At 42.8% G+C, this 22,655-nt stretch overlaps 1 protein-coding gene across 1 annotated transcript in view; it reads left to right on the forward strand.

The window, feature by feature from the left end:
• EMCN (endomucin) overlaps positions 1-11,864 on the forward strand; it is a 55,048-nt gene extending 43,184 nt beyond the window's left edge. Inside the window, exons 11-12 of the mRNA XM_036383067.2 lie at positions 8,823-8,885; positions 10,128-11,864. Of these exons, the coding sequence (XP_036238960.1) occupies positions 8,823-8,881 (59 nt within the window). The 3' untranslated portion in view covers positions 8,882-8,885; positions 10,128-11,864. The remainder of the gene's footprint in view (positions 1-8,822; positions 8,886-10,127) is intronic.
• The last annotated feature ends 10,791 nt before the right edge of the window (positions 11,865-22,655 follow it).

Genomic DNA, 22,655 nt, shown 5'->3' on the forward strand with positions numbered 1-22,655 from the left:
AGTTGAAAGACATGTATGTGTCCAGAGGGCTGTTTATCCCATCTGCCTTGGACATCTATCTTGAGCTGGAATGGACTGACCTGTGGCAGTCCACTGACTCCTGAAGGATCCTATTTTAGGACTTCTAAAATTAAGTTGTGAATATGAAATGAAAGGAAAAGGAAAGACTCCTTTTTCAGAGGCACAGCTGAATTAAGTTAATCAAGAATATTATTTCAAATACCTACAATTAATGTGAAAGAATGCAGGAGAAGAATAGTTTTCAATTAAGCCTGGACTAAAGTAATGTTTTTAATGGAGTAGTATCATCAAGAGAACTAGGTAAAATGGAGCTTTAATATTGTCATTTTTTATAACTCTTCTTAGAAAGATGGAATTGCTAATTGCCTTGAGCTCTAAGGCACAATTGGTGTAGAATTAATGTAAAGTATTAAACCAGAGAAAACTAGACTCAGAACAATTTTCATGCATGTTTATCAGTGAACTGCAACACCTGATGCAAGATAAGTGCCTGTTCTTGCATCTTACTTGAAAACTCAGCTGGGATAAAAATAATCTCAAAAGTTTCACACTAATGTACAAATGCAGGACTTTTGGCAGCCATTTCATGTTGATGGTACAAGCAAATTTAGGGTGGTTCCCTCTAGGGAGAATAAATGGTCTTTTACAATACAGCGTTCTAGGAAATCTACCTGCAAAAATCTTTATTTGTGATTCAACACAGCCCACAGAACTGCACACTTAGCTTGTAAGTGATAGTTATATTTCCTGAGAATATAAGATGAAGGGCTTTAATTGATGACTAAGAGATCAATATCATCAGCCATGAGGTTAAAGTATTGCATGTCTTGAAAACAGACCTAACTTTTTCTGCAAGGGTTCTTGTGTATTACACTGAAAAACAGCAAATTATTGATCACCTTTCCGGACTCATGAATGTTGAGAGATGAAAATTTCTCAGTTACAGAAAGGTTGGTGAATAGAAATTTGGGTAAGACTACTACATACAGGTGTATGATGTGTGATAGAAGCATTGATACCTGACTTCAGAATTTTCTTGTATGGCCCTAGCCTGGAATAACTATTCTAGAGCAGGTGAAATGTGTGAAAGGCCTTTTTAGTAGCAGCACACCATTTCAATATTCAGTGTAAAGTCTCATAGGGATGTGCAGGTGACATAATATCTCAGACATGTTAGGTATAACCCTGGCACCTAAGCATAAGCTGATCCAATAAAGCATGATTTATAACCAGACTGAGCTGTTTTGAGGTGAAAAGGTAGGATATTACTTACTTGGCTTGTAGAGATAGTGCCTGTTCTGCACTGAATTTGCTGAAAGGGTGTTAAATGTGTCAGAGCTGAGGTACCTCAGACTTTGGTGAGGCACCTGAAATGGAAGGTGGCTGCAGAAGGATTTGTGGCACATGTCTGCATTAGGGCTTCCTGAGATACCCACTGTGGACAAAAAAAAAAATGGAAATTCAAGTGTTATTACTAAACAGAAATGGGAAAATATATCAGGCAAAGATGGATATTTGGGAGACACCTGGCCTGTTCCATTTGAAACCCCTTTAACTTATTGCAATCACACTGGAGAAAGAGATCAGTTAATACCTAGAGGTGCTCTCTGATGGCAGTGCAGTGCAAAGACAGCATGAACCAAGGAAACAGGAAAATTTGCATTCTCCGTATGCTCCACATCTCTTCCAAAAGCTGCTGCTGTTCAACAGTAATGATGGCCTTAGAGCTGTTACCTGCTGCTTCAGCTGAATGTGCCTCAAGACAACCCACTGCGGGGCCAGGGCTTGGACATGGAAAATCCTGTGGTGTTCTGAAACAGTGTGCTGGGATGACAGTGTCTTCATCACTGCTTTCCATAACCCTGCAAGTGCTGAGACTAATTGTTCTGCCTCACTCATCGAACCATAGATGTGGTTTTGGTACAATGGGACAAATCAGGAGCTGGTGCAGACTTTGTTTCCTGTTATGCTGAGTACATCTGAGCATGGGCCATGGCATTTAAGTAGGTAAGAAATCTTTGGGGTTTACCTCATGAGGGACCCAACCCAGGGAAATTAACCCCTGTGAGGGAGCATGGCTCCATGGTGGGCCATGAGGTTTCTTAACATGCTTTGGGACGTTGACCTCTTTCTCATTATGTCTAGGGTCTCTATGGATGTCTCTAGGAACAGGTGAAGAATCTGAGTCACTAGATGAGTCATTCTGTCAATGGAAATCCCCTTCCCTCTTCCACTTCCTTGCAGGATAAGCAGTGTAGGTCAGTGAAGAGCAGTCTGTTGGCATGTTGTGTGCTTGGGAGTGGTAAGAGCAGGTGCTCCTGCTAATGTAGGGTTTGATATTGATTATTTCTGCTTCCTAGTCTGAGATGTGGATTCAGGGTCTTATGTTTTTTCCCCTGCACAAAGAACACCTAGAAGCTGCTTTATAAAAAAGGGTCCCCTGATATAAGGGCCTCTTCAAGCCAGGTCTTATGAGTTCTTGGAGATCTATATCACACCTGAGATAGCTCAGCCAAGTCAGATGGCATAAAATCAGCAGGATGGCTTCTGTGACAGTGTTTGAAGCAGAAAAGTTTTAATAAAAGGAAAAATAACAAAGCTCTTTACAGAGAAAAACCGAGCCAGGGCAAGAGGCTCTTGGTAACACCTCACAAAAGCAATTAATTCTTTTGTTGTCCTCTTTTTCTAGTAAATTGCCTAGTCGAGACTTTTTGGCTTCTGTCCAATTGGCTATCCTTAAGTTTGAGGTGAAGTTCCCAAGGTCCTATGAGGTGTTTTTTACCAAATTGAGGAGAGAAACTTCTGGGCTTTTTTCCTTTTTATGGAGACAAAGGATAATTTTGTCATTCCATCAATAGGGGGCACATTCCTACAGTCCCCTTGCAACAGAGAAAGGTACCAAGTACCTCCTTCCCTCTCCTTTTCTTTCTCATTTGCTGATACTCTATTTTTTTAAACTTGTGTTGTATAATAGCCCGAAGTTCTGTTTCTTTCTTCACAGGAACTGTAGAATAAACTTTCTTAGCTTGTGGTTGGACTCTGTTTGTGTTTACTCACACCACAAAGTTCTGACTGCACACACTTCCAGCTGAAACTTTTGGACAAAAATGTTGTCAAAACCATAGTCAAACTGTAGTCAAAATAGCATATGTTTCCTTCTGTATTTCTAATTTGGTTTGTGAGCTGTGCATATTTTCAAGGGTTTTTTAAGCAGTCTCTTGCATTCAGCCTGCTGAGGGTCAGGTGATGTTTTCCCCCGTGAAGCATTTGCTGACTTTCCAGCCTGCAGCTTTCTGAGATGCTCCTTGTGAGGGAGACACCTCCTGCCCTTTGCTGCCCCGTTGAGCAGGACTTGCCTTCCTGTCCTTCACTTGGATGTTTCCACACACCCTCTCTTGCCATGGTGGATTGTTCAGACCCTTCTGTCATGCTGGCAGAGGTGAGGAGCAGTTTGCAGGGAAATGGTGAAGTGTGTGGCAGGGGAGCTGCAGCACATTGCAGGTGCTGGACCCACTGGCCCACACCAAACCCAGCCAGTGGTTCCCACTCAATGCTGCTCTCCAGCATCTCTCTTTTATTTCAGTCTGGTAAAAATAGACATTTTGATTCCTGTGTCTGCAGAGGTAGTTTTATACTTTTATAAAAGATAGGCTTCTGCAATCAGATTTTATTAAAAGCTTGCTTTAATTCTTTGCTCCAAATCTGATTGCCACTTACAAGCAATTTCTCAGCAGCAGATATTACAGTGAAATAAGAGCACAACTAATTTCTTCTTTCAGACAATGTAATCTGAGATGCTGCACAACCTATTTTTTATATGAAAGACTGTTTTTACATCCTTTTTCTTGCAGCTTTTCCAACAATGTCAGAGGGCTTTACCCAGGTCAAAGACTTTCTGTACTCATAGTACTCAGTCTGTACTCTCTTTTAGGTCATGGTGTTCTGCAGTGTATGTGTATTCTGAATAATATATTCAGATTCTGAATCAAATGTTGAGGGGCAAGAGGAGAGGGAAAATTGCAGTGAGATTATTACAATAACCTACAACAGTAAGACAAAGTAATGTTTGTTTCAGAGCTTCAAAACTGATCTTATTGCAATCTGTAATTTCAGCTGATTGTACCCATTACTTATTCACATACACTGGCATCAGAATGCAACAGTAATGGTTGGAAATGAGTATATTTGCGAGTGAAAAATCAAAACAAATACTGCACAAGTGAAATTTTAATTAGGAAGAGAACACATTTTCACTGCAGCATTCTTTCTTTTCTGTTTATTTTTCAGCTTGGAAGAGCACTCAGTAGCTGGGTACCAAGTCTACTTTCCATGCACTTAAAACAAATCTGTTGAAGGATGAGGATTTATGAGTAAAATTATTTTTTTCTTGTCCATCTTCCTTGTCTTTATCCTTTTGAACCATGACCACGTTTTAGAGGAGGAAGTGTGCAGGGCATATTGGATCAGACCCAGTGCCTACACTGCCAATTTCTTTGGGAGGATCAGTGTTACTGAGGCTGTGGCAGAAGTGTTCAAGGGGTGCCACGTGGGGGCTGTGTGTCTGAAAGACCAGTGCTGTATTGTGCAAGTTGTTAGTGCACCATCTCCTTTAGTATTGAGGCTAAGGAACCATCAGCTGTACCTGCTGGGACCCTGGATCTCTGTAGGCTCAAATCCAGTCAAAAAGGATTTCTTAGAGGGTGGATCACATGAGGTGAAAGGAAGTGTGACAAACAGGAAGGGAGTCCAATAACGTGTCCTGCACCATAGTCTTCCAGCAGCATGTGGCTGGAGACATCCTTAATCAAGATAGTTATCCTTGGTGTTTCATACTTTTCAGTGGCTTTTAATTCCACAAATTTGTCTTGTTTGCTGTGGTATCTGCAGCCTCTTGCAGCAATAAACCTGACGGTTTAACTACAGATCTGTCTGTTATATGACAGTAATAGAGACTTCATGATGCCTATGTCTTGGTTTTTGCAATCCAATTTCAGGCAAAAATCAACAAACAGATCCAACACTGGAAGATCAGGAAGAGAATATAGGGTGTAATGGCAGGCTTTTCATGTCATCTAAAGCTTCCATGCCAGAATCTGATTTTTTCTGATTTTCCCTTTCATGAAAGGGAATAAAATCTTGTGATTTCAATGAGGATTGATTGGGAAAGCTTCAGGCCAAATTCCTGCACTTCAGGTCATCCCATTGGCTTTCCTTGGTTTCACCTAGTATCACGTTTTTTTTTCTTTTGAAATTTCAATTCTTCAGTTTCTCTTCTGTGTCCATGTTTCCATTTCTTTCCTGATTTTAAGGATTTCAAAGGGAATAATTTGGGCAAGTTTTGGTCCTTTTCCCTGCACCACATTTCATCCTAGTACAATTGGTTGTAGTCACTCCATTTCAGATTTTCTGAATTTTTCAATTTCATTTTTGGTTGACTTTATCTCCTTTCTGGAGTGTTTGTTCAACTCTGTCCTCCGATTTCAAGATTTTGGAAATTTATTGCCATAGCAGCTGTCAGATTGGATCAACAAATACCTTATGCAAGACACTGAACACCTATATCGTGAGAAGCTGATGGTTCAAGTTTCTTCTGGTATCTTCCATCTCCTGGTGCATAACACTAGAGCTTGTGTGTCATCCTTCCCTAAATGCATAATCCAGAATAAATAAGATCGCAGTTTTTTACTGATGATGTTGTGCAGCAATTTTGCTCTTGTTGGTTTATTTTGTGGAACTATAGCCTTTTCTTTCAATGATGGCCTCAGGTTGTGCCAAGGGAGTTTAGATTGATATTAGGGAATACTTCTTCACAAAAAAGGTTGTTAACCATTGGAACAGCATGTTTAGGACAGTGGTAAAGTCATCATTACTGGAAGTGTTTGAAAAATGTGTGGATGTGGCACTTGAGGACAAGGTTTAGTGGTGAACATGGAGATGTTGCTGGGTTGACAGTTGGACTTGATGATCTTAAAGGTCTTTTCCAAACTCAACAATTCTATGATCCTGTGACAGCCTTCAAGGCCTTGTAATGTATCTATGTACTAATTATATATCTTCTGAACAGAGAGAGACATAATTCTCCCAGAATTTTAGAAGCTGTGGGAAACTTAAAAGAAAAAATTCAAACTATTATTATCTCTCTTTCTGTAACCATTGTTTATCAATATAGTTCTCCAGAGTGTGCTATTCATAGTTCACCAATAGTGTGAGAGAAAATTCCTAAAGACCAATCAAGTCTTAAGTCCACCATTATTTCTATAAAAACTGTAGATTTCTAATAATAAAGTGGTTTTTTATACCTTCTAATAATAAAGTCTCTATATCACATTTAACTATTCCCAATACCCCTTCAGTGATATAGCTGGACTGGTTGAGCACCTCCACCACACCCTTTCTCAGTCAGCAAAAAATTCAGTGTGAAATGATTTCTTCAGTCTACTAAAATGCCATCTGTTCTAACAAAATACTAAATACAAGTATTTGTTTTTCATTTCCCTTATGGGAAGCAAGGTTCAGTCCATTTGTTTTGGTGGGTGATGGTTAGGGGACAAGTTTGGGTCTTGGAATCCCAGTCTTGGAATCTATTTGTGTCAGTTAAGGCTGCTTTGAGATCAATATAAATGTTTTCTTACTTACAGCTAACCTGAATGTTCTTTGTTTGCCCTTTGACTTGCAACGGGGTATTTAGCAGAATATCAAACTGCTGAACCATTGAACTCCAGAATTGATCTGATTGCAGACCTGTTCAGAATTGAACTCCAGAATTGATCTGATTGCAGACCTGTGCAGTCTCCAGGTGTACTGCAGCCCTGTATCTAAACCCATCCACCACCCTTTTATTTCTTGAACAGACAGCATCTGTGACCTCTCCTTCTCCAGTGTATAATCATCATCTCTTCATCACTGAATTGTTGGCTGGCACTAATGATTACAGACCTTACTACTTCAGGCACTTTTGCAACCATGGAGTAGCCTTAACTTCCTTTTGTTTCCCAAGGCTTGCAGGCTCTTGCCCTCTTGGAAGTGCAGCAGCAAAGCAACGTAAAACATCCCTGCCTGTACCCATCCCTCAGCGGACACTGCTCTTGTAGGAGGCATTGTCCCAGGCAATAGCTGGGGGCAGTTCCCTGGCCCAGGGATAAGGGGTACAGCACCAGGACATCTGGATAGGGCGTGTGAGTGTCTGTGTGCTGCTCTCTCAGGCTCTGCAGAAGGGCAGAGTCACTCCTCTGGCCTGGCCACCACTGCAGGCAGGTGCCTCTCAAGCACTCTGCCTTCTGCAGCCAGTGCTGCTCCCCCTCTCCATGCTCTGATCCATGGTCTATTGGCACAAATGGGATGTTGTCCAGGGAGCTACCTTACTCTGGAGCCTGCCCTTAGATGTGTAATTTTCCTGAGGTGCTTCCATGTAAATCTGTCTGCAGAACAACCAGCTGAGAGTGGAACTGATAACAAAATACTGATATTTATTACTACTACTGGATTTTATCTTCTGCATCATAATATATTTCTCAATTAATTTCTCCAACACCTTATTTTTTAAACAGTTTTGCAAATTTCTCTCTTCTGTCTCCTATTTAATCTTCTATTTCTGTTTCTATTAAAAAAGGAAAGTAGAAACAGGCAGAAGGAAAAATAAAAATAAAAAAAGAAATGAGAATTCTTGAAAATCTCACTCCTTTGCTAGTATAAAACTGTGCAATATTTGAACTGGTTCATTTTATTTTAGCTTTTCAGTACAAGATTTTTATCTAGCAAAAACGTTTCACCTACCAAAAATATGTCTTGTTAAGATATTCCAGTTTTTTCCTAGCAAAAACTTGTGCTTTCCTTTGCCCTACCTGAAATTTGACATAAGAGCTTCTGAAACTCCATCTAAACAACACTTCAAAATTATTTTAAAAATTTTTTTTTCCAAAATTGAACACATGGGAAGTGAACACCATTTCAGCACACTATTGTTGAACAGTTTTCAGCAGATACTAAGTCTTTTACTCATCCCCAAAAAGCTGCACTCAATTAAAGAGCCTTTTTTTGCTGTGAAGAAAAGCTGTCTGAAAACCATTGATAAGTCTTTTCCATTGTCTTCAGACGTGCAACTATTTAATTTGGCTGCTAATTATTTAAATGCCTAATCAGTGAATTTTTTCATAATCCCAATTTGTATTGCAATTTGCAACCCTAGACCATTGATCATTTGTAGGTTTTTAATACATATTCATTTCTCCTGGAATGTAATATATCACTTCCTTGCCTCTCATGTGGGCATGAGGAATTAAATTGTCTCCTGCAGGTGAGCAGGGAGGCAGAAGGAGATATTTGGGTTTTCCTGCTCTCGTGCCTGTTTCCATGTGGCTATGGCTTCTCCAGAGAAGGAATATTGAGACCTGTGTCAAGTTCTTAAATGTTCATCCTTCTGCTTTGAAGGAACTGAGCTGATGTCAGTGTTACTGGCAAAAATTAATTGTATAGTTCTATCTTCTTATTTTTATAATTCAATGTTCTGATCATAGCTATAAATTAATTAAAGTCTTATTCCTCTTCAACCCCCTTGAGAACTGCCTTGGAAAATACTTCGTGGTAGTAACCCAGCATTAATGAGCAAATCATAGGGGAAATAATTTATAAAATAGGAAGAGTGGTAAAAATCTATTTTGTGGACAGTTTTTGCTGTGAAGTAAATCTAACAAGGAGACTGGCTAGTTTGTACACTGGTCAGTGATGTGTTCCTGCTAGAATCATTTCCATATTTATCTGTCTTTCCATGTTTATCTGATGCAAATGTATTTTCTGTTTCTTAGGAGAGCACTCATCTCACGGGAAGAATAAAACTCGGCAAATCTTCACATCTCAGCAATAAATATGTAAGTTTATTGCCTTTGTTTTCCATCCTGTAACATTAGTGTTTGTTAATGCCTTTAATACTTTTTAATCTCAGTATTATGCCATGTAACAAAAAAAAAGGGGTTAAAAATGCAAGCCAAAACGAGAAATTACTTTAGTTGGCAGCAGCCTCAAGGAAAAGTGGCTTAAACAAAGCTCAGCTGGAGCACCCCATGGTGACCAGATTCACAGGCAAATTGAGGGGCTGAAGAAGCTGCCAGCTCACAGAGACAGACTTTCAAAGGCAAGAGCATGTGACTTTAACTGTTCAGCATTTCCTGGATGTAAACCCCTGGGTGAATTTTCTTTCTGTTCATGTGAGAAATAATAGATTTTTAAGGGCAGATACCTATTAAAAAAAAAAAAAAAATTTGGTACCCAGAAGTTTTTTACTCCTTTTTTTCCCATGAAAAATCTGAATCTTTTTCACTTCATGCAAAAGCCAGGAGTTTTATTGAGGTGGTTTATTTAAGGCTTAAAATCCTAGGTGGTTAAATTATAGCAAGTGCTGGATGGTAATTTTATGTGTAAGAGGGCAGAGGCCATCAGAGTACTCTGAAATACAGTTTTTTATAGGGATGCTGAGTTTTCCTTCATATATGAAGCTTTCTCAGGCACCACAATATCCACTTCCCATGGAGCTGCTTTTCTCATTCGTGGAGAACTGTGGAGGGCTGTGGTCCTTTACTGAGGGTGGGAGAAAGAAGCAGCTGTGGAAGGGCCCTGTGTGACCAGGGTGGAGCAGGGGACAAGGATGTCCTGAGGAACTGGGTGTCACAGCACATGTGGGATGGACCCCACAGAGGCTCTGGTGAAGCCCAGACTCCCCCCAGCACTGTAGAATGAAGCCCCTCTAGAATGGGTCCCATCAGTCTCCACTGAGAAATACCTGGTTGACCAGAAACGTGAAGAACATCTTTGATGGTTTTGACCTATTCTCCTTTCCCCTAGGTAGAGACTGAGCTTTCCTGATGCCAATAGTAAGGACAAAATGACCTCCTTTGTTCCTTGAATTAGAGCAGCAGAATACAATTTTGCCTACATTACTGAAAACCCAGAGGTGATTCAATTTGTGTGGAACTAGGAAAAGGGCCTGGACAATAAATTTAATCCTTATTGTCTATCCCATAATGGATTTATTCTGTCTTCCATTTTAGCTTACTCTTATGTTCCTGAACAACCTTACCTGGAATAATAATCTTGAGATGCTCTTGTCATTTCAGATGTGAAGCAGCCTGTTTTATCACAATATGCAAGAACATCTCACCAAAGTTGTGTTTCAATGGGAAATGTGGAGAAGCTGAAGCTTTTTACCATCAGGCCACTTGTGCTAATGACCAGGTTTTGACTTCCAAATCTCAAGCATCTCCTTTCCCTTCTGGAATGACATGTATTTTTTTTTTTGATGGCTTAATAACTGGTATACCATGTATATTTATTATTTTCACATATAGTAAAAGCAGGGAAACAAGGTTGAAGAGAATGTAAAAACAAGATGAATGAAGATGATACAAAAATTTGGGGGTGTTTGCATAGTAGCTACTAAAAATGTTTTCTGCACACACAGGAAGGAATAAGTCAGCATACTTTGTTGAACTTATGGTAGCTCAGGATATTTTAGTTGTATGTAGCAGAATACAAACAGGACCTGACCCTTGAAACAGGACTGGGCAAACAGCCACTATGAAAATTAATTCAGTGATTTGCATGAGACTCCTCACGGTAGCACATGCTTTGCTTGTCATAAATGTTTACAGGGTGGGATGCCTGGCTGAGATGCTGAAGTGTGTGCTTCTTTTCTGTGAAGGGAGGAATATACCTTGCACTGAGGCTCTTTGAAATTGTGTAAATTACTGAACATAATCCTTGCAATGTAGCAGGCAATAGCTGTTTTTCACCTGTTCCTTGGCTAACTGCATTATGTGCGCTGCAAATATGACTCCCATATAGCCTGGGGCACACAGTGGGAATCAGCAAGGTAAGCAATTTCACAGATGAACCTTCTTCCCTGTGTTCTGAGTAATGCATGGGATTCCTGCGGGTTATTGAATAACTCTGGAAGTTCAAAGAGTGTTTCAAGTGCTAATTACAGACACTCAATTTGTACAGAGCCGGCAGTTCCAAAATATCAAGTAGTGCTTCTGCCTGCATGTACCCTACCTTTCTAGAACTATAAATGTTTGAAAGTTGTATTACTGTGAGCATCTGCTCAGTCTGAATCCACTGACTGTGGCATTCCAAGAATCATCTTTTCTTAAATTGGGAAATGGAAAGAAGACAACTGGTGGTCTAAGTGCAGGGCTGAGATCTGGGACAATCATCTAAGTTTTGATACCTATTGATACAATTCTTTTGAGGAACTTTTCTCTCCAATTTCCTTCTCTGAAATACTAAAACTTGCTTAGCATGATGGTGAGAGATTGAGCAGATTTATTGCTTCATGTCTACAGACAAATCTGAAAAGTGTGTGTTTCCCTGTGCTTGGCCGTTGCTCTTACTTCTGCCTGGATGAGTCTGATAATCTTTCTTAGTGGCACCATGAGAGACTTTTGGTGAAGCTCAATAAAAGATGGGAAACTAACAAGTGTCCATGCTGCAGCTGAACTTATGTGGTTCATTCAGTATTCCTGGATCGCTTGTGTTCCTTGGGAGCAGAGAAGTCTTGGATGCCTACTTTGGAAAGGTCAGGCCACCTAAAATATGCTAGTTGGCATCTGCAACTATTCTGGTTCCTGATTGATGAGGTTTCCTTCTAAAAAAAGCAGTCATTGTGGATTTTTATGTTGATTAAAAATCCAAGGTATTTTGTAGTGTATTGTCTCATAGCGAAAGGACAGTAGAGAAAAGCAGAGAAATATTGTGAAATATCTGTTTGTTTTTGTGCAAAATCTGTTCGGAAACTACCATGTTATGTCAAGAAAAAAAAATTACTGCCTATTAAAATTTATTATCTTTATTAAGTAGCTATCCTTTTCTGTTTGCAGAAATGCAATCCATTGCATGTGTCTAGCACAGCTATTGTCCATTACTCCACATTCCTGTTTCACAGAATGAGGTGGACCCTTTATGACAAGCCTGGAGAGCAAACATTAGATATTCTGGGCATGGTGGTGGCAGGGACTCCATGAAACCTTGCAGAAAGCATGCTGGAGGTGGCAAATGGAAACTTCTCCTCATTACAATCAGTGATGGGGAGAGGACAGGCCTCTCTGCAAATCCTGATACTGGAAAAGTGAAAAACAACAAAACAGGGAAGGTGTTTGGGCTCTTCGTGATAAGGGGCATGGCAGACAACCAAGTGCTCATCAGAAGGCTGGGAAACATCTCTCAAAGGGACTGGCTTGTGCTGAGTGTGTATGAAGTAAAAGAGGTGAGTTCAGTGGACAGCAGAAATAAGAGCATGAGATCCTCTTAACTCCTGAAATGACAAAACTTGTGGTAAAGGGAGACAATATGAACTTCTGTTCTTGTTAAGAATCATGAGGGAAATTATGTTTGTATGAAGGAGAGAAGACAGATTTGCTTGAAGGATATCTGTAAAGCACAGAAAGGATTTGGAAGAATATTTAGGGCACTTTTCTTCTGCAGAGTTGAAGGTGCTGGAATTGCCTTTAATGGGAAGTGATGAACTGTCTGCAGAGACAACTCAGTATTTAAAGAAGTTACATGCAATGACTTAGGTAGATGAAAAAGAAATGAAAAATCCATTCAGGTTGTCTGGCTCAACAGCTCCAATCTTAATACGTGTCTAAAAGAGCCACTAGAGTTTTTCTCGTCACTAGTATGTAAAAAAAAGAAAAACCCAAAGTTTAAGTTGATCCTCCACTGTGAGGTTTGTCTGTATGAGAATACTAGGAAAATAGATCTAAATTTGTAAAAGTCTTCTCAACAAAGTTTGACTAAATCTTCTGTGGACAGTCCCATCTAAATTTAATATTCTTCAGCTTCTGTGTCCTAATTTGCTAAAGTGAATGACATCCACTTCACTGTGGAATTAACATGCCCACAGAAATGTAATTAAACTGGATCTGCTTACAAATTAGTTCAGCTCATGAGTTACTTGTTAAACAAGTTTGTAGGTCGAGTGTATGATTCTGATCTACATGTTACAATCCAAGACTACAGAACATATCTGGCTGGCAAAGACTTTGGGGTATCATCAATCACTGCCAGCAAAGTGTGCAGGGCTCAGGTTTTCCAGGATAAAGTGTTTTCAGCACTGCTCATCTCAGGCTTAACTTGAGAAGGCGAGTCACTGTCTTCAAGCACAGAAAATTTCCCTGAGCTCTTCTCAGACTCTAACCCTGCTCAGTACAAAGATTTGCAATATTTTGGGAGTGACCAGTTGCAGCATGCTGGGATTTTGGACACAGTCCCAAACAAGACAAGTGGGCACTGAAGAAAAAGAGCCAACGAAGCACAAAAAAAAGGTGTGCCACAATCTACTGGCAATTGGCTTTCTACTCTAAGATGCTGTATCAAGTAAGTTATTTGACTCAAAGAAAGAAAAATACTTTCATCACTATTTACAGTGAAAAGGTCTAGAAATGAGAAAAACAACACAGAAAAGTTGAAAATAATAATTTCTAAAAGGTAGATGCTGAAAAGGTAGGCATTAAGTGCTTTTCAAGCACAAGCAGCTTACTAGCCTTCTAAGTACTTACATATTCTCACACATTTGGCTGAGGGCCTCATGATGGCTGCTCATGAATGGGCCAGTCTTTTGGGGTTTATTTTGCTTATTGGATCTCAGGGATCATTCTGGCCAGTAACACTGCATTGTCTGTGGACAGAATTGTTTTACAGGCACAGCTTAGAAAGCTGTTTAAATGAAAAATATTCCTTGGTCTGTCTGTTGTGGGAAAGTTGTACAGCCTGCCAGCAAGGCTGCTCCAAGGGAGAGCAGTAGCACTGTCGGGATACTTCACCTTCCAAAACCCGCAGAGGCATCTGTGGGTTTGGAATGACTCCACCCCACTGAAGAGGGGCAAATCATTTCACTGCATACCAGTGCACAGTAGACTTAGAGAAAGGCATAATGCACATCAGTCTCTCTGGCTCGGGACAGGGAGGCCATCAGCAGCATCTGTGAGACTCCTTGCTTGTCAACAGCCCAGGATTTGGCTTTTCTGCTGTGCCCAGTGGTGGCAGCACTGCCTTCACAGCCTTCCCTTCAATTTTTGGGCAGAGTGCTGGCTATTGATTTGCTGTTGTATTCCTGCAGTTCTCCTGAGAGCTCACTCACCAGAGCATTCCCCAGCATGCTCAGTGGTGTGCCCCAGCGTGCTGGGCACCTCCGGCACACTGCCTACAGCAAAGCACTCTCCTCAGGAAGCTTTAAACATATCTCTCAGGACCTCTCTGGCACCATTAATTATGGCTCCTCGATGTCTTCAAATTAGAACCCTATATCTAATAAAATAAAAGAGCTTAAAGATTACTCTATTGATTTCCAATTGAGGCTGCTTTTCCGGTTATGGCCACGGGCAATCTATAAAACACAGACTTTAATTAACCCTGGTGAATGCAGCTGACATGAAACGTCAATACCCTCAAAATTTTCAGCATAGAAAGCTGAAGGATCTTCTCAGCTCCCTTGCATCCACTTTGCATGTTCCCTGGCTGGAGAGCTACAGCAGAGGCACCTCCCTGTCAGGCTGCACTGGGACAGGGACAGAAACCTCTCTGCTGCCACAACCATCTTTATTGCTGGCATCGCTGGCTGTGCCTGCTGACATCCCTCTCCCTTTGCCTTCATCTAGAGGGTTGAACTAGAGCTTAGAGGTCACTTTCAACACAAATTATTCTGTGATCAGCTCCCATGGCTTTGTAGGTAGGCAGAACAAAGACCCATGAACAGCCTGCTGGTGGCCCACAAGGGACACCCAGCAGACCAGCAGATCCTGCTGGTTCCTGGGGACCCCGTGCCATGGTGGGCAGCTCTGAGGCTGTTCTTCAGGCATCCACAGGTAACCTTTCATCCTGTGGCTGTATGATTGTGGGCTCTGCATTGTGCTGGGCCTGTTCCTTGGAACAGTGTCCTGTAATTTCAGGGTGTTAAGCTGCACAGAGCTTAGTCAATGATTTGAGGTCAATGCTACTGAGGTGCCTCAGCAGGGCAAACGCATCAAGAGCTCTGTTACATTTCAGGACCCTCACAGGTGGCAAAATTCCAAAGAGAGGAGCAACACTCAGGACCTCTGGCTGGCCAAGGGTGAAACATAAACCTGCCTGTGGGAAAGTGCTTCACTGCCTCACATGGCAGGACTTCTGCAGCAGCAATGCCAGATTTTGGGGCCACATCACAGCACTCAAGGGAGCAGCACTAAACAGAGCAGCCACAGAACTCACTACCATAAAAAACCCACAATATAAAACTGGGAAGAAAGAAAGGGCTATGTGGGCAAGGAGCATTTCATCGGTTTTCATCTCTGCTTTCCATAGGGCATTTATTTTCTCCAGATTTGGTGCTTTCTGATAGAAAAGCAACCGTGTTACTGTGTTCTTTACTATTATTAAGAACTTTCACCTTTCTCATTACATCAGTGGGACGCTTCCCTGGTCAGGGCTGCTGTTTTTCTAATGAATGTGGCTCATTTGTCTGTTTTCCTCCCTCCCTGCTCTGCTTTTGGTCTGCCTGCTCTTTGGGTAGTAATTTGATGTATTGAGCTCTCACCACCTCCGCTGCCCCTGGGGCTGAAGTTCTGACGATGCTAAACAGTTAAAATGCAATGCAATTACAGGCAGTACAGAACAGCAGAGAATAAGCCAGCAAAAATTCAGTCATGCATAACGCTGTGGAGACTGTGTGGCTGTCAGTCTCCAACTCCAGGAGATAATTTGGGCTTTTTAAGAAGCAATAATTGAGCCTTTTGCATATGCTGCGGTTATGAACTAGTCAAAAGCCTGTTTGCTCTGCACCCTGGAGCACCAGATGGATTGGATAGTCCCTGCAGGTCTTCAGGGGCTGCCAGCTTTACACTTCAAGACTTTTCTAGCTCCTGTACTTGGAAGTTATTCTTTTGACAGCTCTTATGCAAACAAGCACCTTGTCTGAATTTAGCTGGCAAAGTGAGGAAGGAAGGGTGACGAAGGGCATGAAATCCACATAGCTGGAGGGAGTTCAGAGCCAGAGCTGAACTCTGCTGCTCACCTCAATCCAAGAAAAACCATTTGAGGGAGAAAACCATATCAGACCTTCAGCCCTCAGCGTATGGGAAGTGCTGTGCACTGCAGGTCAGGCTGCAGCCGCAGGTATCCCGTGCCAGCCAGTCTGATCACACTGACTTTCAGTCCTATCTTCATGAATCCCATGTGCATATTTCCAAAGAAGACTCAGTACTAGGAAGCTCAACAAAGAGCTGCTACTAGAAAAAAAAGTGATTGGAGGGAGACTTTTTTTCCCTGGGATTTAGCAGCTGACTGCATTGGGGCACACACCTGATGGGAAGGGCAGAGAGGAGGTACCTGCAGCTGCTCTGCTGACTATCAGGGCTTTGCACTGGACTTGCAGGTCAAATTTCAGAGGTGGGCTACAGAAATATCTAAATGATCACCTCTTGCAGTCAGAGCCCCTGCTGATGGAAGGGGGAGCAAGAGGCAGGATGGGAGGGAAAGCACCCACTGGCTACCAAGCCCTCATCTGCCCAATGCTCGTTGGGCTTGCTTACACACTCTCCCTAGGTCCCTCCCTCACATCCTCAAATCTGTGGGCATTCTTTGCAGTCTGGGACAGAAAAGACTTAATCCTACTGCACTACAGTTTAAGCTCTAAGTCCTCTGCATGAAGGGCCTGACCTGCACCTCTGGGGGATGGAGATAAATGGGGCCAGGATGTGAACCAGACTGCACTTTGATGCTGCTTATGCCAGGTGCTTTAGGAGCTATGGCACACAACTGTGCCAGACTGTGCATGGCTGAGGGGCTGGGAGAGACTCTGGGTACCCACCCCACAGAGAAGCTGGCCCTGAGGCACTTGTGTTGCCCATCACCCCAGTAATTTCTTTCAGGTGCCACTACTGGGTAATCACCAGGGAGATTTTGCCTCATGTATCACCTCTCCTCTCTCCCAGGTAGGTTTTTTATTGTTGGGGCTGCTTTGCACCCTCCTAAATTATTCTCTTGGCAAAGGATGAAGGCTTTGGGGCATCTTCTGTCCTCCAAAAACCTGGATATATTTGGGTTACCTTCAGTTGGCCAAGCCTGGCTGCCCACTGAGGAGCAGGAAGAGGCTGAGTGCTGGAAGGAGGAGTTGACTGGGGATCTGTGCAGTAGTTCAGTACATTTCAGTTTGGTCTTTGGCATGGGATGATGATGGGTCTCACTGAGAAGGGAAAATTGTTATTGTCCTGTAGCCACGTTTCTTCCCTTTTGAGATGTGCTGCTTCCATCTGCTCCCTCAGGCAGTCTGCTTTTGCCTTTTCTAAACACCACGTTGTTACAAGGGGGAAAACACCCACCTCTCTCCAGGCTGTGTCTGCTGCCCCCACACAGCCATGAAGGTGTCTGCATGCTGAGAAGAGCCCTTTGTGATGGACACAACCGGCTCCGTCCACACAGCCAGCATCGAGCTCTGTACCTAAAAACAGACAGTTCAAAACTCCATTTTAAGCTCAGTGTTCAAGGTTGGGGCCCAACTCCCTGTTCCCAGTGCCCAGCCTCGAAACCTGTACTAGGTGCAGTCCGGAGTGATGCAGTTCAAACGGTTCCTTCAAACAGTTCCTCACAGCTCATCATTTTTAGACTTCTTTTAAACAGCATTTTGGCAGTTCTTTGGAACTTTGCTGGCCTGAAGCTGTCGCATGCACAGGACCACAACACAGTGAAGGTGATGGAATTCTCGTCCCTGGATGGAGAAATGTGGAATGAGAAGCATAAACAGGAGCTGGTAGGGAGGAGTCAGTCTGCTCCATCATGCAGTGTCTTGGGAGCAAAGGTAAGGGGTGGGTGTTGATAAATGAAGTGTGCCAATATGCTGCATCTCTGCTTTCTGGGCTTTCAAAGCTTTTTTTCCCTGTGCCTACTAATCAGTGGTGGAATGAGCTGTTTGGGGATTGTCCCCTTCGTGTGGTGTGCACCATGTACTCCTTGGAGGAATTTGCACAGGAGTCATTGCTGTGCCATCTGTAGTCTGAAAACACATCCCTGCATTTCTCCACATGGCTTTGTTAAAAACTGCCCTGTTAACACAGCAGGGCTGGGTCAGCTGTGGTGATGCTTTGTGTACACATTCAGCTTTCTACCTCCACACAGGTCTTAAATTGAGTCCAAAGTATATGAAGGAGGAGGAATCCTGACACTGAAAATGTCAGTGGGGTTCCTGCATCCCTGGGGCAAGCAGGTGTGAATTTATGTACCTGTGCATCCTCTGGGAGAATAAAATTAAAGCATGTCATCCTCTATTTTCCTGAACTGCACCAGGTGATCTGATAATATTGCAGCTATCTCTGAGGGACTGCAAGGCAGAACTGAGGGTCTGAAGAGGAGAGAATGAGTCTTGTTTTCTTGTACTTGGAAAAAAACTTGTTTGAAAAAACTGCAGTTTTTTGAGCCTTGCCATGGATTGCAGAATGGAGGTGACTTCCAGATCCAGAGATGTTTGGTTGAAAATATTCCAGACTTTTTTATTTCCCTCCTCATTAAATGAGGACACCTAACGTGATGGTTTACTGTGCCAGTTTAAGGAACAGAATCATTAGGATTCAGCTGCAGTGCAGAGACAATGCACTAACTTTAGCTGAGCCTCAGTCATTAGGCACACATGGTTTTTATTTTCTGTAGCTGTGTCTAACATAATAAATTAGTTATTTTGCCCCTGTGTGTTGGAAGCAGCAGGAATTAGTGCAGAGTATAAACAACATACCTGGTAGAGCAAAATAAGGAAAAGTTAATGACCATAAGTAGTGGAGAAGGAATTTTAGGTATTCAAGCTGGTGTTCAGGGAAGAAACCCTAACTATTGTGGATCAAATAATCTCACAGCTTTTAGACAGCTCTTTGCAATGGAGCACATGAATACTTGGAGTCTGTGTTTTGTAAGAGAAAACGAGACATTATTCCCACGTTACCACGGGGGAAAAACAAGAGTGAAAGAGCTTCACCTTGCCAAGGCATGGCACATGCCTGTGGTGGGGACAGGGACAGCAGCCATCCAAGGCTCACTCCCGCTTTGCTCTGCAGGTTTCATGCCCAGGAAAACACATTTCAGGCCTGAAGTCCTGCGGGTGAAATAGAAACCAAGGGAAATTGCAAGGCCCCATCATCTTTTTAGAGGCTAATATTGGGATAATGTTAGCCCATCCTGTTTTATTTATTTGGTTTTTATTTAAATTTAAATTAACTTTTAAATTGTTCACCCTCCATGGTTTCGTGGCTTACCTGAAGCTCTGTGACAGCAGGTGCCTTACCAGAAATATTTAGCTGGCAAACTTGTTTCATCAGCCTCCAAAACTGCCTCAGAGCATTGATGCCTTGGCAACCACTCCTTTTGCTTGCCATTTGCTTTCATCTCCCATATTAATCCAAACTGGTCTGCTTTTAGCTAAGCTGGCTTGCAATGTCCAGCACAAGACAGCAAATTGCTAGAGAAATGCTGAAACTTCTGGAGCAGGCATAAAACAATCAAACAATTCAAAGCAGTGGTTTGGATCGGTTGGGAGAAGTAAAAGCACAGCTTCCCAAATATACAATCTATAAAATCCATAAACTGCAATAGAGAACTAAAGAATTCCTATCCTGAAAATACCTGTTAAAAAGTTGCTTTACAAAATGAAGCAGTGCTTTTTGTATTGGACAACTTGCAGCAAACTTTAATCTTTTAATCCAGAGAGACTAGAAATATCAGTGTAAGAAAATAACCATCTTTCTTGATTTTCTTTCTCTTCAAGCAGCATGAAATTCAGTGTTCTGATTGCAAATGCCCTTAGATGAGCCCCGGGTGCACACCACATGCAGTGGTGGTGGGTAGGTGGAGAAGTCAATGATGGTTTATTTTTCCTTGGGGTTTCCATCCCCAGGAAGTGAAAACTCCACAGATGAAACAGAAGAATTTTTCACGGGGAAATGCATGACGAGCCCTTGTGCAGGGCTCCCATGCAGGAAAGGGTATTTCAGCAGTCCTTGAGCTGTGAAGTACCATGGCCAGCTGGTAGGTGGTGTTCACCAGCACTGGAACCAGAGCTTGGGAAGTGCAGGTCTCACTTGGGAAGTGCAGGTGGTTAAAGACTTGTGCCTTCAGTAGGATGCCTTCTCCTGAATATATGGACAGGTATGTGATACAAATGATCTCCTCGAGCCAGGTCTTATGAGGTCTTGGAGAAATGTATCACACCCGAGGTAGCTCTGCTACCTCTGAGGGCATAAAATCAGCAGGATGGCTTCTATGGTAGTGTTGGAAACAGAAAAGTTTTAATAAGAGGCAAAATAACAAATCCCTTTATAGAGAAAACCCAAGCCAGGGGCAAGAGGCTCTTGCTCCTGGTAAAACACCCCACAAAAGCGATTAGTTCCTTTGTTCTCTTCTTTTTCTAGTCAATTGCTCAGGTGGGACTTTTTTGCTTCTGTCCAATTGGCTCTCCTTAAGTTCGAGGTGAAGTCCCCAAGGTCCTTTGAGGTGTCTTTTTACCTAATTGAGGAGAGAAACTTCTAGGCTTTTTTCTTTTTTAAGGAGACAAAGGATAATTTGGTCATTCCGTCAACAGGGGGCATATTCCTACAGGTACATGCCATTGGCACCCGCTGGCCACATCCCATGTAACTCCTGAGATGGATGGGGCCACTTGCTGCAGCCCATGACAGCAACCTGGGTCTAGGAGCTGCTACTAGCTCCTCATTCCCTCTGGAGACAATTTGCTTTTGCAGTGGGAAAGGTAAATGGTGAGATGGTGATGATGATGATAATGATGGTGATGCTCATGGCAGTTGCTTTGTTTCTTTACCTGATTACTCACTTCTGTCTTCTGTTTTTCAGGCTGTGTTGAACACAGCAGTCTACACATCTGTATTCTTCTGATTGCCCTTAATCTTACAGGCTTTTTAGAAGGGTGAAGAGCTTCAGAGAAGCTGGCATGCTCCTGTCATCAGCTGGCAGTCATCAATGGAATGCTTTAACCACAACATAATGGAACAGCTTGGACCATAAACAAGCTGTCTGGATACCTACAAGTTATTCTCAAAGAAAACTGTTTTCTTTGCATCTGTGAACAACTTAATGTTCTTTCAATCTTCAGAGCACCAAAATCATGACATTTTCACCAAAACATCCACCAGAGTCTGGCCTGAGAAATACAAGGCCTTGCCCCCCAAGCAGGCCCTGTTTCTTTTTCCCCATACAACACACACTGGCCGCAAGAACTACAAAGCTTGTGGCTTTAGCACTGTCATGGTTTGACACTGGCACAATGCCAGTGCCTCCATGAGAATACCCTCTCCCTGGTTTCTGCTGTGAGATGTGACCAGGAATAAGCAAAGCAGGCTCCCACTTAGGAAAAAAAATTATTAACTAAACTACAAGGGAAAGGAAAAAAAAAAAAGAAACACACAAGGAAAATGAAAACTTCACAAATACATCTCCTCCTCCTCCCCAGCAAATTCCCAATACAATACATCCCCCAAATCATCGACTCTCAGTCTGGCACCACCCTTCAGAATACTCAATCCTCAGTTCATCAAGAGGAGAAGGAGTCCTTCCTGTGCCAATGGTGACCTCTTCCTTTCAGGTCCAGTGCTCTCACCACTGAACACGGACCAGAGCTGCTTCTAGGGTCGACTTTTAAGGATGCTTCGTCCCACTCGAAAAAGGCACAGTCTCAACTTTGGGACATCTGTCCCCCCCATATTTTTCACCCCCTGGGGCCGAGGGGTACCCACACCGAACCCTCTTGGTCCTGAGGCATTGCCTCCCCCTAGAATGCAGTCCCTGTATCACAAGGAACATGGCTCTGTCCATGGCTACACAAAAAGGGTCCAGCATAAGCCACTCCATCATCTCTTCCACCTGAGTTCTTCTCTATTTCTCTCATGGCCCATTTCCTCTTATCATATCTCTATCTCTCTTCTCATTCAGCTCCAGGAGGATTAGCATTTGTAAGGTTTCCATCATCCAAGAAAAGGGTTAAAAATCTGAGGCTCTGTCTGTCCAGAACTCCCATGGCTGCCCAGCCAGGCACCTTCTCGCTGCACCCTCCCCTTTCTCCTTCTCGGCCAGCCACTATTAAATTTCAAGGTGGCACAAGCACGGGCACAGGCTCTCTCTCTGTCTCTCCTGGAGGTGGTGGCTGCCCGATGCCTCTCAGTGCTCCTCCACCCTTCCATCCTGCAGGGGCCTTCCCCTCCCTTCTGTCCAGGCCCCGGCCTACCTCACCCGGCCGCATGGCTGCCCCTGCCCCGCCCAGCCCACAGCCGGGCACGGCAGCTCTGAACCTTTCCCTGACCAGAACCCAAGAGAGCCTGCCAGGGGAGAGCCCTGCTTTAACCCCGTGTGCTCAGAGGCGGGTCCAATGTCCCAATGGCCACATTAGGTGCCAATATTGAAATCTGAGCACCCATTGGCCTGACCACAGCATCCCAGAAAACATATTTCCTGTTAAACCACCACAAGCACATTGCCCCCAAATCAATGACTATAGGGAGAGGAAAAGAACAAGCTTCTGACTGCTCCAACCAAGAGCCTTACTTCCACCTGTTAGACAACATCTCTGCCTATCAGCACAGTCCAACAAAGAAGAGCAGACAGACTATATTTAAATCAGTCAA

This window comes from Molothrus ater, chromosome 4 (assembly GCF_012460135.2).
Source record: "Molothrus ater isolate BHLD 08-10-18 breed brown headed cowbird chromosome 4, BPBGC_Mater_1.1, whole genome shotgun sequence".
Classification (NCBI taxonomy): Eukaryota; Metazoa; Chordata; class Aves; order Passeriformes; family Icteridae; genus Molothrus; species Molothrus ater.